The sequence below is a fragment of the Setaria italica genome, chromosome VIII (genome assembly GCF_000263155.2).
Source record: "Setaria italica strain Yugu1 chromosome VIII, Setaria_italica_v2.0, whole genome shotgun sequence".
In the NCBI taxonomy this organism is placed as follows: Eukaryota; Viridiplantae; Streptophyta; class Magnoliopsida; order Poales; family Poaceae; genus Setaria; species Setaria italica.
The window spans coordinates 16,231,210-16,246,055 of record NC_028457.1 but is presented as its reverse complement, the minus strand read 5'-3'; the positions used below and the strand labels follow the sequence as shown (position 1 = coordinate 16,246,055).

The window sequence follows — 14,846 nt, the reverse complement described above, 5'->3', positions numbered from 1 at the left end:
GGGGGTCAGGTGCGGTGTTCTCTTTGGTGGTTATTTTTCTTTCATTCATCCATCCCCTTTTTTCTCCCGATAGTTCCTGAGCGTAAATCGTCCTGCAGGCCCTCTAGGAATGCAGCTGGGGGAAGTCCGAGTTCCTCTGGTGCAAATGGGGGGTCTGGGAGCGCTTCACCATGGAGGTGCGATGGACCGCGAAACTGACTGGGCAGCTCGCTACCGCCCAGCAGAACGCCGCCGACCTGCGAGCGCGGGAGCAGGAGGCACAGGAAGGCGCACGGAGGGTGGAGGACAAGTTCCAGGCTGTCATCGAGAAGGCTCGCCTTGATGTCGAGGAGTTCCAAGATGTTGCCAAGAAGGCCCGCCACGATGCCGAGGAGCTTGCACGGTTGAGGAAGGAGCATGAGGCCCTTCAGAAAACCGTTGAGCATATTCAGCACGAGCGGCACATGGCTCGGTAGGAGCGCGACCTTGAGGCAGGCCGGAAGGTTGAGGCCGAGAGGGTGGCTGCCGACCTTGGGGCGGAGGTCAGTTGCCTTCATTCGCAGATGCAGGGGCTTCAGACCACCGTGTCCCAAGGGCTCGACCGGGAATGCCTGCTGAGAGCCCAATCTGAAGGTAAGGCTTTCGTTGTTGCTTTGTTTTGCGGCGTTGCGCTGGTTTGTAACTTGGCTAGCTTTTCTGGGTAGGCCTTGAGGCCGACCTCGCCCAGCGGAGGGACGCCGCTGATGCGGAGCACGCCGAGCTCGCCAACCTGCGGGATGCTGTTCGCATCATCTGCGAGGACCTCCGCATGGTCCAAGAGGAGGGGACGAGCACGCTGGTGGCTAGTGTCCTCGGGATGTACCGGCGGGCCCGTGAGATCGCTTGGGAGGTGCTCCACGTCGGCGTGGGATGGGCCTTCTGCATCTTCGGCTCTCACTACTCCGGCATCAACTTCGCTGCGATGAGCGCGTACACCTCCGGCTACTCCGAGGCCGAGCAGGACGAGATCAACACGTTGGTGCTCAATCCAACGGAGGCCCTGGCAAAGCTCTTGGAGGATGAGGCCATCCCGCCGGAGGACCTGGGGACGAGTTAGCTGTATCGGGCCCAGATGCCCAAAAACATGTGAATGAGTTAATTAACTTTGAACTTTCTTCTGCGATGGCCATAGAGGCCTTTTTGTTTGTGTAATTTTTTGAAAAAGTTTTCAATCCTCTTTCTATTTTTTGGATTTGGAAAGATCAGAGCACGAGTCGGGCACGTCAGGAAGCGTCGATGAGCGAAGGCACCATAGCCACTGAGGCATAGGTTTCTTGCGGTACAATCGGTCTTGCCCGAGCATCGTTCGCGCACTCTTTTCTTTTCACGCCCAAACATTTAGGAAGAGGTTCGGTTTGGAAAAATGGTCCCTTGGTAGCCCCCGAGGGATATGCAACCTTGGGGCAGAGCTAGGGTCGGATATGCCTAAGCTTGTGAGAAAACTCTAGTGAAGGCAACTCAAAACCACACCTTTTTCACAAACTAAAAGATGACCGAAGTATGTATGTACAAACTTGGAAACAGTAGCTAAGGGTAGAAGCGTCTTAGCTACTCGATGTTCCAAGCGTTGGTGAAGATCTGCCTGTTTGGGGTCGCTAGCTTGTACGTGCCCGGGCGTAGTACTTGCACGACGATGTAAGGACCTTCCCACGGAGGGGTTAGCTTGTGCCGACCTCTGTTGTCTTGGACGAGGCGAAGTACCAGGTCGCCAACATTGAAGGCTCAGCCCCGTACCTTACGGCTGTGGTACCGTCATAAAGCTTACTGGTACTTGGCCAAGTGCAGCAGGGCCACATCATGCGCTTCGTTGAGCTGGTCTTGCGCATCCTCAAGTGATGCTTGATTCCCTTGTTCGTCGTATGCCCTGACCCTCGGCAACCCGTGCTCTAGGTTGGTGGGGAGGATTGCCTCGGACCCATAGACCATGAAGAACAGGGTGAAGCCGGTTGCCCTGCTAGGGGTCGTCCTCAGGCTCCATAGGACCACGGGGAGCTCCGCAACCCATCGGCCATCGAACTTGTTGAGTCGGTTGAAGATTTGTGGCTTGAGACCCTGGAGTATCATGCCGTTGGCTCACTCAACCTGTCCGTTTGTGCGGGGATGCACTACGGCCGACCAGTCCACTCGGATGTGGTGATCATCGTAGAACTTGAGGAGTTTCTTCCCGATGAACTGCGTACCGTTGTCCATGATGATGGAGTTGGGGACTCCGAAACGATGGATGATGTCAGCGAAGAATTGCACCGCCTGCTCGGACTTGATCTGCGCGACCGGTCAAGCCTCGATCCACTTTGAGAACTTCTCGACGGCGACGAGTAGGTGGGTGAAGCCCTCGGGCGCCTTCTTGAAGGGCCCGACGAGGTCCAGACCCCAGACCGCGAATGGCCACATGATGGGGATGGTCTAGAGTGCCTGGGTGGGCAGATGGGTTTGTCGCACGAAGAACTGGCACCCTTCGCAGGTGCGCACCACATGGGTGTCGTCGGCCTGTAGAAGCCCTGTCAGAAGGCATTCCCGACGAGGGTTCTAGGTGCGGCATGGATGTCCTGTATCAATGCTTTTCCTTGCTCGATCGGAATGCAGCGTTGCATGATGCCGGTGTGGCTCCGCGTGTAGAGCTCCTGGTCGATGATGATAAAGGATTTGGCACGACAGGCAATCCTTCGCGCCTCTGTCTTGTCCATCAGAAGCGACTCACGGACGAGGTAATCGAGGTACGAGGTTCTCCAGTCAGGCGGGGGGTCGGGCCCCTCTGCTGGGGTCATGTCAACTTCCATGACCTCAGGGTCAGAGGGATCAGACTCCGAGTCCAGGACAGGTGGCGTGATGCTGGCCTCTCCCGGGTCGGCTCCCGAGTCTGGGACAGGTGGCGCGTTGCCGACCTCTCCCGGCTCCTTGTAGCAGATCGAGGCCTTGTACTGGTCGCTGATAAAGATGTCGTCGGGGACTGGTTTTCGTCCGGACGCCGCCTTCACCAACGCCGCCTTCTCCCGGCTCCTTGTAGCAGATCGGGGCTTTCATCAGGATGTGCTTGAGCCGGTCAAGCGCCTCCTTGACCTCGGCAATCCACACAAAGCGGTCAATCTTCTTCAAGAGTCGATAGAGAGGGAGTCCTCGTTCACCGAGGCATGAGATGAAGCGGCTCAGAGCCGCAAGGCATCCCGTGACACGCTGTACTCCTTTCAGGTTTTGAATCGGCCCCATGTCGCTGATGGCCAATATCTTCTCCGGATTGGCTTCGATGCCGCGCACGGAGACGATGAAGCTGAGCAGCATGCCCCTCAGGACCCCGAAAATGCACTTTTCGGGGTTGAGTTTGATGCACTTGTCTCTCAGTCTTTCGAAGGCCAGTTCAAGATCGGGGATGAGCTGGTCGCCCCTCTTGGACTTTGATCACGATGTCGTCTACATAGGCCTCAACGGTTCGCCCGATGAGGTCCCCAAAACACTTGAGCATACATCGCTGGAATGTAGCCCCCGTGTTTTTGAGGCCGAATAGCATCGTGACATAGCAGTAGGGCCCGAAAGGGGTGATGAAAGATGTCGCGAGCTGGTCGGACTCTTTGGTGGTAACCGGAATATGCGTCAAGGAAGCTAAGGGTTTCGCACCCTGCGGTGGAGTCGACTATCTGATCTATGCGTGGCAAAGGAAACGGATCCTTTGGGCGTGCTTTGTAGAGACCCGTATAGTCAACACACATTCTTCATTTCCCATTCTTTTTTTGTACAAGAATAGGATTGGCTAACCACTCGGGGTGGTGCACTTCCTTGATGAACCCGGCCGCCAAAAGCTTCTGGAGCTCCTCACCAATGGCCTTGCGCCTCTCCTCATCGAAGCGGCATAAGCCTTGTCTCACCGGTTTGGAGCCAGCCTTGATGTTCAAGGAGTGCTCGGCGACTTCCCTCAGGATGCCTGGCATGTCCGAGGGTTTCCACACAAAAACATCGCTGTTTGTGTGGAGGAAGTCAACGAGCGCTCTTTCCTATTTGGGAGATAGGGTAGCGCCAATCCGCACCATCCTGCTATCGGTGTAGCTGGGGTTGAGGGGGACCTCCTTTACGCCTTCTGTGGCCTCAAAGGAGGTGGTGGACTGCTTGGAGTCGGGCGGATCCTCGGCACCTTCTGCAAGCAAGACCGTGTGGTCCTCTGAACAAGTGATGGCCGCGGCGTACTCACAACACTTGACATCGCACTCGTACGCCTTCTGGAAAGATGTGCCAACGGTGATGACCCCGTTGGGCCCCAGCAGCTTGTGCTTGAGGTAGGTGTAGTTGGGGATGGCCATGAACTTGGCGTAGCATGGCCGCCCCAAGATGGCGTGGTAGGTCCCACGGAAACCCACCACCTCAAAAGTGAGGGTCTCCTTCTTGAAGTTGGAAGGAGTCCCGAAAGTGACAGGAAGGTTGATCTGCCCAAGGGGCATTGCCCGTTTTCCCAGCACGATGCCATGGAATGGCGCCTCGTTGGGACGGAGACGGGATCGGTCGATTCCCATGGCGTCGAGGGTCTCGGCGTAGAGGATGTTGAGGCCGCTGCCTCCATCCATGAGCACCTTGGTGAGGTGCTTTGTTCCGACGATGAGGTCGACAACGAGGGGGTAGCGTCCTGGCTGTAGGACACGCTCCGGGTGGTCGAACTGGTCAAAGGTTATGGCGAACCTTGACCAGTCGAGGAAGGTCGGGGTAGCGGGGTTGGCCGCGTAGACCTCGCGGTGTTCCAGCTTCCAGCGGCGCTTGGAGTCGTAGGCCGCCGGCCCGCCGAAGATCATGAAGCAGCCATCCACATTGGGGAAGCCGTCTTCCTTCTCTCCGACGTCCTTCTTCTCCTCTTCTTCGGGCTTCCGTCTCCGGTCGCCCTTCACTAGGTTGCCCACAAAGTACCTCTTCATGAGGTTGCAGTCCTTGTAGGCGTGCTTGGCAGGGAACTCGTGGTTCGGGCACGGTACCTCGAGCAACTTGTCGAAGAAGCCTGGGGTGCCATCAGGAAGCGGCTGTCCCTGTTTTCGCTCAGCAACAGCAACGAGGGGACCCTCGCGCCGTTGCTTGTTCTTCTTCTTCTGCTGGCGGTTGGAGGTGCCCTCGTCGGCGTCCTCCTCCCACTTTGCCTTACCCTTGGAGCGGTCGAAGATCATCCTGACAGCCTCTTCACCTAAGGCAAAGCTGGTGGCGATGTTGAGGAGCTCCTCAGTGGTCCGCGGGCCCCTACGTCCTAGCTCGTGGACCAGGCGCCTGCAGCAGGTTCCCGCCAAGAAGGCTCCGATGATGTTGGCATTGGCATTGGAGGGCTCGGTGCGCTTCCTGGAGAAGCATCGGATGTAGTCCCAGAGGGACTCATCTGACCCCTTGCGGCAGCTCTTGAGGTCCCAGGAGTTTCTGAGGCGCATGTACGTGCTCTGGAAGTTTCCCACAAAGATTTCCTTCAGGTCGTTCCAGTTACGGATCTGACCTGATGGAATGTCCTCCATCCAGGCTCGTGCCGAGTCGGCCAAGAACAGTGGGAGGTTGCGAATGATGAACAGGTCATCATCTGCCCCACCGGCCTGACAAGTAAGCCGGTATTTGCTGAGCCAAAGCCCGGGGTTCGTCTCCCCGGAGTATATGGCCACATTGGTGGGCTGCCTGAAGCGCGCTGGGAACGGTGCGTTCAGGATGCGCGTGGAGAAGGCCCTAGGCCCCGCTAGGTCGGGGCTCGGGCTCCGATCTTCTTCGCTATCGTAGCGACCACCACGGTGGACGTGGTAGCCACGGTCCGCTCCATCCTCCCTGTCCGCGTGGGAGCGTCACCACGCGTCCAGGGTGTCGTGGGCGTCACGAATGGAACCAACGTGCCGGTGGACGGATGGCGCCCCACTGCCTGTAGGCGGTGGGGTCCGTCAAGCGGGCGCGGCCCGGTTCCCCTCGGGGGGAGGCTGGTGGATGGACTCCCCACGCCTTTCGAGAGGCGCGGTGGGCGCTGCCCTGCTGGCATTGTGCCCGCGTTGTCGGGACACGGAGCTCTCCGCCTGCTAGACTGCGGCGCACTCAAACAGGTTGCGCACCTCTTGGTGAGCCTGTCGCTCCTCGGGCGTCGCTAGCTCAGGGAGTTGTTAGAGTAGGGCCGCTGCAGCGGCGATGTTCTGGCTGCCGCGTGTGAAGAGTTGAGGATGATCCTCATCCTTGCATATGAGCCGCTGGACGTCGCGCGCCCGTTGACGTGCCCCGCCTTCGTTGCAGGGGCGTTCGACCTCCTGATTGGGCGCCGCACGCGCCTCTGGCAGACGTGGCCGCTCCGGGACCCTGGCGAGGGCCCCGGTTGTAGCTGCGGTGCGCGGTGGGGGAGTGCGCTGCCTCCCTTCGACGCCGTTGTCATTGGACCCCTCGGAGTGCGCGTCAGCCATGAAGCACTCACGCGAGGGGTGGTGGCTCCCGTTGTCGGAACCAGCATCAGAGGTTGTCCCCATCATGCCCACGAACTCGTTGTTCGCGGGTGGCACGATCATGGACCGTGCCACGAGACGATCGTAAGTTGCTGCGGCATTGCGTAGGCCAAGGGGCCAGTCCTCCGACGGAGGCCCCGTGGTGCGCGCCCGGCGGCTCACCACCATTCCGGCGGTGGAGCCGGAGGCGATGGGGTGAGCGGGCAGGACGAGGAGAGAAATCAGCTCGATTCCTTCTCCCATGGCGAGGAAGTCCAGGCTCCCGAAGCGGATGTGGGAGCCGGGAGCGAAGCCGATGTCATCAAAACAACCACATTTCAAGATTCATCTAAAACCCAGTATTCTGTACATTTTACCATTTGTCATGTATTTTAAACATATAATATTCGTTAACCTAGCTCTTTGCAAATGTTTCACATGTTTTTGCGAGAGTTATAGCTAGAACATAACTTGTCCTAATTGTTTGATATGTTATTTATTTCCCATTCATTTTCTTCATATGGAACAATATGCTTTTTTATTTGGAGTAAAAGTTTTATGGGCCAATGCATAGGTTTTCTCATGAAGAACTCGGAGATATTCCCACAGCACTGATAGTACGTGAACAAGGGAGTAATGTCTCTAACAAGGACATCATGGACTATGTTGCAAACCGGGTAATATACAGAAGTGCTCTAGTGCTCCTCTTTTAGAAAATATCATGGATCTTACAACAGAAGTAAAGAAAATCAGATGGAGGGTAAATATGTGTCTGGCTGCATGCATCTGCATGCCTATCTATTTTTTCTCATGAAGTACCGTACGTCACAGGTGGCAAAGAGTAATGGAATTTAACATTAGGATGTGTGACGGAGTGCAAATTGACTTTTGTTTAGTATAAATTGTACAGTACAAAATTATTTGACACCACATAGTAGGTTTATCATCTTATTTACAGAATTTACATTCTAGCAAAACATGTGCAGGTTCCACCGTACAAAACAATCCAGAATGTCATATTTGTCAGTTCCGTACCAAGGCCACCTTCAGGGAAGACAATGAGAAGAGAGTTGCTGAGGATGGTGAAAGATGACCATGGAATCAATGCAACGGGCACTATTGGAAAACTGAGCATTCGTCTGAGGCTCAGTACTGGTTACATTTTGATCCGATACTAGTGTGAGCATTAGTATCAGGCCTAACGGATAGTCCCCGACAAGACCGTCGTAAACCCCTTTAGTACTGGGTGGAGTATTCACCCGGTACTCAAAGGTTGTACATTAGTACCGGTTAAAACCTCCACCTGGTACTAATGTGCCTGAGGGCCTTTAGTACCGGATGGAGGCTTCACCCGGTACTAATGCACAACTTTTAGTACCGGGTGAAACTTTCACCCGGTACTAGAGGTACCTCCCTCATCGTCTTATTCGTTCCCTTCTTGATCCCTTCTCCATTTATTCCAAGCACTGCTTCTCCCTTCTCAGCTTCCTCCCCTCTCCCTTCTCTTCCTTCTCCTCTTCCTCTTGGTGGCACGCAGGCTGCAGGGCACCGGGGGCCTCCCAAGCGCCGCCGACCACCGCGGGCGGCCCATTTGCACATCCGTGGAGGCGAGGAGGGTGGCGGCGGGTGCGGGCGGGAGGGCGGCGAGGCTGGGCCGGCGGGCGGTGGCGGGTGCCGGCGGGAGGACGGCGGCGGTGCCGGTGGGCGAGTGGCGGCAGGTGCGGGCGGGAGGGTAGTGGGGCCGGGCAAGAGGGCGGTGGCGGGTGCGGGCAGGAGGGCGGCGGCGGGGCCGGTGGGCGGGACGGCGGTGGTGGGATTTGTTTTTTTTATTTTTTTTAATACCCCTTTAGTACCGGTTATTTCAATCGGTACTAAAGGCCCCCTTAGTACCGAAGTAGTAGTACCGGTTTCGTAACCGGTACTAAAGGGGATTCCCAACCGGTAGTAATAGGATTTTCCCTAGTAGTGGGGTATTGTTGGGCTGTAAGAGCTAACAGCTTAGAACCGCCAACAGTAACATATATGTGAGATTTTTAGCAACAGATGACTGAAATTTAGCCTTGAATGCCTGTGAATTTCAGCGCCAACATTATGATCACAGTAAATTTATAAGCCAGCTCGTAACCAAGAATTGCTGAAATGGTTGGAAATTGAGATAGTTAATGCAGGTGATTATAGCCGTACCAACTAGGGATCAAAAATGACAGCCGTGTCTTGTCAATGCATACATTTCTTTCGTTGGTACTTGATGTACCCATCAACAGTGATTATAATTTCATCAATCTTAAGATTCTTGTAAGCATTCATAGTAGCTTTCTTTCTCCCTCTCCTGCAGTTACTTTTACATTTTTTTGACCTATGTTGCAGCAGACTATCAAAAATCAATCTTCAATGCTTCCTAGGGACCCACATAACAGCAGTGGGACCCCCAATGACAAGTAGGCCATGCTTGCTAGGGATGTGCATTTCTTAAAAGATTTAGAAAAAAAAATATGACAGTCTAGCATTGTCAATATTTCCGTCACAAATATGGTACTGGAATATGTTATTGTCGATTTCTGGTTGGTCTCAATGACGAATGCTATATTCTTGTCACTATGTTATACTGGCTCCTACAAACCGTCCTAACGGAATGATTCGATGATGAATAGCTATGTTGTTACGAGATGTACATCATGGAAGGTCATATTTGTTGTACTGAAATCACAATGCCTTTTCTTTTCTTTAGACTGAAAAAAGAGAACTTCAACAGTTTTTCCAAACCTTCCCCAATCTTTTCGCGACGCTAAAAAACAGCCACCCACCGCGTATATTTTAGGATTAGGATTCCTCCCCCAATCGCGATTCCCGCGCGCTAGACCGACCTTTCCCGCACGCGCAAGCACCACCCTTCCCCCGCGGCCTCTTCCCGCACGCGCCGCGGCAGCAGTGGGGCGAGGGGCGGTGGCGGCGGGGTTAGGGTGGCGCCGGCAGAGCGAGGGGCAGCAGCTGTGGCAAGGTCCGGCTTCCGGCGCATGTTCTCCATATCAGCCTTCGCGCCGCCGAAGCCACCCGTCCCGCGACCCCAGGCCGACCCCTCTCCGAACCTCTTCGTCTCTGGTACTGTCGTTGTCAAGATTAGCGGGTCAAGACTTAGACTAGTAAATTTCTTTTATGCGCGTAAGGCTTTGGATGGTGGCGTGGGAGACACGGGGTTTAGACTGGTTCGGGTAAGGGAACACCCTACGTCCAGTATCAGGAGCTGCTCGTGTTGCCCACGCGGGGTTCTGTAGTAGGGGTTACAGGAGTGCGAGAGAGGGAGCTGATCCCAGGTCTCTTGGATGTGCACTGATGCTCTAAGTGGGTATGAGTGTGTTCTGTTTGCTTGAGCCCCCTTGTCTCAGGCCCCCGGTTCTCCTTTTATAGCGCAAGGGAGCCGCCGGGGTTATAGGTGAGACCGGGCGTCAGGGGGTAGTGAGAGAGACGAACAAAGCTAAGTAAAATACAACATAAGAGAGGGACCAAGTTTCAGGGCCGCCGCCCCTCGCTCCGGCCTCCGGCTCTTGTCAGCACGCCCGTCGAGAGAGGGCGGTTTCCTCCAGATCCTGTCGATGATCTCTCCGGTCGCCGTTGCTGCCAAGCATGATGATGATGTTCAGTCTTGGCATCTGTGCCCACCGGGGAGGATGGCCGATTCTGTTATCTTGCTGATCACCCATGAGACGTGGACGTCGCGTCCCTGTCATCGGGAGTGCGGGGCGCGAGAACGAGCGGAACACCCTCCTGTGCCGGACGGCGCGGGCCATGAGTACCCTGTGGCGAATCCGAGGGAGCCGCGGCCACTTTAGCTCGCGCCGCACGGTCGCGCATGGGTACTCGTGACAGGTTGCGTTGGGAGCGCCAGCTCCTTTCTGCATGCCAGTGTCGCGGTGCATTTATGGTGAGGTCGATAGGGGGACCCACGAGATCCGTGCCCTGATCCTCCGATCTGCGCCCGAGGTGGATATTTGTCTTGTGAGCCCGAACGAGTCCGACCCCCGCACCCAGGGTCGGGCGAGGCGGAGTTTTGCGGCGGGGGTCGAATGCTCCTGACTCCGGTCCCCTAGGTCGAGCGAGGCGGAGTTTAGTCTTCAAGGGGTTGGGAATGTCCGACCCCGGGATGCCGGGTCTGGCGAGGCGGAACGTGGCCTCTCCCTCCCATATTGGGCCGACGACAATCTTGCTACTTTAGGTGGGCCTGGGCCTTTACGTTTTGTTGTTTCCATGGGCTTGGGGAGATCATTAATATTTCCCCCTAACAGTAGCCCCCGAGCCTGTGGTGGAGCGGGGACGCTCCTCCAAAGGCTGCTGTGATTGCCAGTATGGGATCCTCGCGGTTGATCCGGGACAGGGGGTGTTGTTCGGATGATTTGACCTAGGGGATTAATTAGGCGACTCATCCTGTAAGCTACTCGGCGTGAGGGGACTTCTTGTCGTTCCCTTCCGTCTGCGAGCCTTAAGTTGAGACCACCCGCGTGGCCTTAGGTTGCGAGGTCAGCCCCCGAGCCCCCGCGCGTTGCAGGGGACCAGTCGGAGGTTGGGTTGACTTTTGTTCATTCCCCTCAAGCGTCCGTTCGCTAGGACGGAGGGGGCGAGCCGTGCCACGCTATCCTCATTGGATGAACCGTGGTGCTCGTTGAGCTACTAACGGGTTGATTCGAGTGGGATCACGGTCCCCGTTCGGGGGGGGTCCGGCTTGGGCCAAGCTGGTGGCGTACCCCAGGCTCTGGTCGACCAGTTCATATAGTTCCCAAGTCCGTTCGGTCGGATCCGGCGGCTCGTTGCCTTTCTTCGGGGAAAAACCATGAACTTTGATGCCGGTCCGGACTCGAATGTGAGATTGAGACGCCCTGGGCTGTCGTGCGCCCGGGTGATGGTCGCTAGCGGACCCGTCTCTTCTCACCCCTCGCTCGGGATTGTAATGGGCCGTAGGGGCGTTTTCAGCCCCGTATCCCTTTTTACCTTTTGATGGGCCTTGGGCCGAATCGTAGTGGATGTCGCGTCTTGGGCCAAACATGGAGGACGTCCTGTGCATGTCTTCCAGGAGACGAAGTGGTGGAGGGCACCGACCCGCAAATCGAGGGAGGAGGGGATGTTTCTGCTGCAGATCGTGCGCACGGTTTCCGAAAAGGGAGCGGGCGTGACGGGGGTGTACCTAGCGCCGCATTTATTGCGATAAGGGCGTCTGTTCTGCTTCCCTCGCGCCTTCCCTATAAAACGAGGACTTCACCTTGCTGGTTCCGCCCGCCATCTGCCTTCAAGCCTTTTCGTCTCCTTGCACGCCCTCAGCTCCTCTGCACCCGCTTCCTCTTCCTCCACCCAGCGCCGCACCCTTTCTCCCCATTCCCCATCGAGTTCTTCTCCCTCCGGCGATGGGATCCTGGGCGCGTTCCAACTTCAGCTCCTCGCGCGCCGATGGCCTCATGAAGAAGGGCCTCCTCTGTGAGAGGACGGAGAGGGATGAGTGGAGGTTCCCTGAGATGGAGGAGGTGCCGAATCTGCCCGCCGGCCATGTCGTATCTTTTGCCCACTTCCACGAGAGGGGGTTCGCGACTCCGCCGAGCCTCTTCTTCCGCGGGCTCTTGCACTACTACGGGCTTGAGCTGCAGCACCTCAACCCCAATGGGATCCAGCACATCGCGGCGTTCGTCATGTTGTGCAAGGGGTTCCTGGGCATTGAGCCCAACTTCTCGCTGTGGAAGTACTTCTTCACGGTCAGCCTATATCAGAAGGCCGAGAAGAGGGGAAGCCAGCAGCGGTCGACCCCAGTGCTGATAGGGTGCGCCAGAATCCACCTCCGCCATACCCGTGCCAAGGAGTACATGGCGATGAAGACCGCGACGTCCCACAAGGGGTGGCACCAGCAGTGGTTCTACGTGAAGAACTACTTGAACTCCCCCCTGCCGGAGTTCACCGGCCATATTATCGAGGCAGCGCCGAAGGTGTGGGCGTACGGCCCGGTTGATAAGGAGAAGAAGCGGATCAACGGTCTGCTGCAGGCCATCGAGCACCTGAAGGGGAGGGGGTTGATCGGAGCCGGAGTCATCGGGGCGTACCACACCCGGCGGGTGGCGCTGCTGATGCTCCGGGTCTGCTCGCTCGCCGACATGACCCCCGGTGCGCCGACCAAGGGCACCGTCCTCATGACGGGTGCGCTCACTGCCTCCGAGATCTAGCAGCAGGTTCGGGAGGCGCTGGAGGACAACGACGCCGACTACCCGGTGCCCGGACACCCTCCGATGTGCCCAGATGAGAACTTCATCGATCTGGTAAGGATTTGGTGCGCCAACCTTCTTTTTTCGTGTTTCTTGGTTCGCCGCTTTGACACGATGCTTTTTTGCGTTTGCAGGGCATCATGACCCAGGTCGTGGACTCGCGCCCGCCGGTGCCGGAGGATGCCGAGTGGCGGCTGCAGAACCGTCTCCTTGCTAAGAAGCAAAAGTGCCGCAAGGATAAGGAGACGATGAAGAAGAAGAAGAGGGCTGCCAAGGAGTTCCAGCGGCGGCGATGAGGACCGGTCGTGTCAGACGACGACGATGATGATGACGATGACGATGAGGAGGAAGAGGAGGATGACGAGGAGGAGGAGGACCTTGTCCTATCCCCCCGGTCGAGCGAGCTCGTTATTCGGGAGACGCACTCCCAAATGGCCATGAGGGATGAAGCGGGCGGACCGTCCGCCCGGGACTTGGTCCCGCAAAGCTCTAGGACCATGCCCCAGGGGTCGGCGCGGAGCGCCTCTTAGGGGTCGGCACGAAGCGCTCCCCTGGGGTCTACAGAGCCCTCCCCCGTCCCCGCGCCTGCGGCCCAGGAGAAGAGGAGCGGCGACAAGCGACTGTTTCTGGATGCCTCGGGGTCGGCGTCCGGCTCGGAGGCGAAGCGCGCACGCCGTCCTTGCGCTGGGGGAACGTGAGTTGAATTTTCTTGCGAACCTCGCTCCTTTCCATACATTGTTGTTACCGCTAATGTTTGTTGATTGTTTTGCAGCGCCGCCCCTCGAGGCCTCGTTCCGCAGTTGGCGCCCAAGAAGGCGCTGCGGGTGTTGTCCGCCCCGGCGGAGTGGACCGCGGCCCCGCCCGCGGCGAGCGGCGGGGTTCCTGGTGAGGTCGCGGGTCCCACCGCGGAAGTGGCCCCCGTGGCAGCGACCGGTGGAGTGGTGCCGCCGCCTTCCGCTTCCTCGGCCGACCCCACAGTGCAGAGTGTCGCTCCCTAGGGCCCTCAGGCCGAGGAGGTGATCGACCTCGATGCCGATGAGGCGGAGCGAACGTCGGCGGTGGAGACGGGGATGGATGTCCCAGCGGTCGCGACGGGGACGGCGGTGGCGACGGAGGAAGGAGAGCTTGCCCCCCACGGCCACGGCGGGGATGGCGGCAGTGGCGGAGGCTGGGACGCCCACCCCGGCGGATGCGATGGAGGAGTCGGTGGCGACGGAGACAGGGACTTCCGCCCGGGAAGCCATGGCGGAGGTGGCACTGCGGCGGAGGTGGAGGTGCCTGCTCCGGAGGCCCGACAGGGGCGGAGACGCCTGCCTCGGTGGTCGCGATAGAGGGCGAGGCGGCCATGGGGACACTCGCTCTGGTGCCCGCGTCGGAGGTGGTGGCGCCGACGGGCGAGCCTGCGACAGCCTCGACGGGGGCAGGGGCGCATGCGCCGGGACCGTCGGTGAGCCTAGCGGCTTCCAGGATGGTGGTGCCCGTTTTGACGGTGGCGTCAGGGTTGGCTCCCGCCTCTGCCTCGGCTACTCCCGTTCCCAAGGCGTGGAGAGGGTCCGTCCTGCGTTGGTCATCTCGTGACGACCCACAGAGGCCCCTTTTCACATTGGATGACGCTACGGAATGGGGCAAGTGGCAGGCGATGCAGGGCGGCCTCGCTAACGTCCGCGCGGCTCTATCCTCGACATTGGGGGAGTTGGATGGCGTCGTCCTCCCCGGTGGCTAGGTACGGTACCTTCTCCGTTGGTGGTTGTTTCCTCTCCGTTGCTCCACCCCTGATGGCATATTGTTTTGCAGGCTCTCCAAGAATGCAGTCGGGGGAAATCCGATTTCCTCCAGCTGGAGCGGGGGCTCTGGGAGCGCTTCAACTTGGAGAGGCAATGGACCAGGGAGCTGACCATGCAAGTTGCCGCCGCCCAGCAGGTCATCGACGATCTGCAGAGGCACGAGCAAGTGGCGCAGGAGGATGCGCGGCAGGCGGAGGCCAAGTTCCAAGCCGTCGTCGATAAGGCTCACCTCGACCATGAGGAGCTCCAGGCCGCTGTTGCTGAGAGGGCCTGCCTTGATGCCGAGGAGCTTGCGCGGCTGAGGGGAGATCTTGATGCCCTTCAGAAAACCGTTGAGCGCATCTAGTGCGAGCGGCAAAAGGCCTGGCAGGAGCGGGACTTCGAGGCGGCCTAGAAGGACGAGGCTGAGAAAGTGG

The 14,846-nt window shown here is 57.9% G+C and overlaps 1 protein-coding gene across 1 annotated transcript; it reads left to right on the top strand.

Annotated features, from left to right (window-relative positions):
- The first annotated feature begins 13,795 nt into the window (after nucleotides 1-13,795).
- On the top strand, nucleotides 13,796-14,224 carry LOC101764294 (glycine-rich RNA-binding protein 1-like). Its single transcript, XM_004980367.1, has one exon. The coding sequence runs from the start codon at nucleotides 13,796-13,798 to the stop codon at nucleotides 14,222-14,224; it is 429 nt and encodes a 142-aa protein (XP_004980424.1).
- The last annotated feature ends 622 nt before the right edge of the window (nucleotides 14,225-14,846 follow it).

What these genes read in the sequence shown, in the direction of transcription:
- LOC101764294 (XM_004980367.1), top strand. Translation starts at nt 13,796, where the DNA reads ATGGCGGCAGTGGCGGAGGCTGGGACGCCCACCCCGGCGGATGCGATG.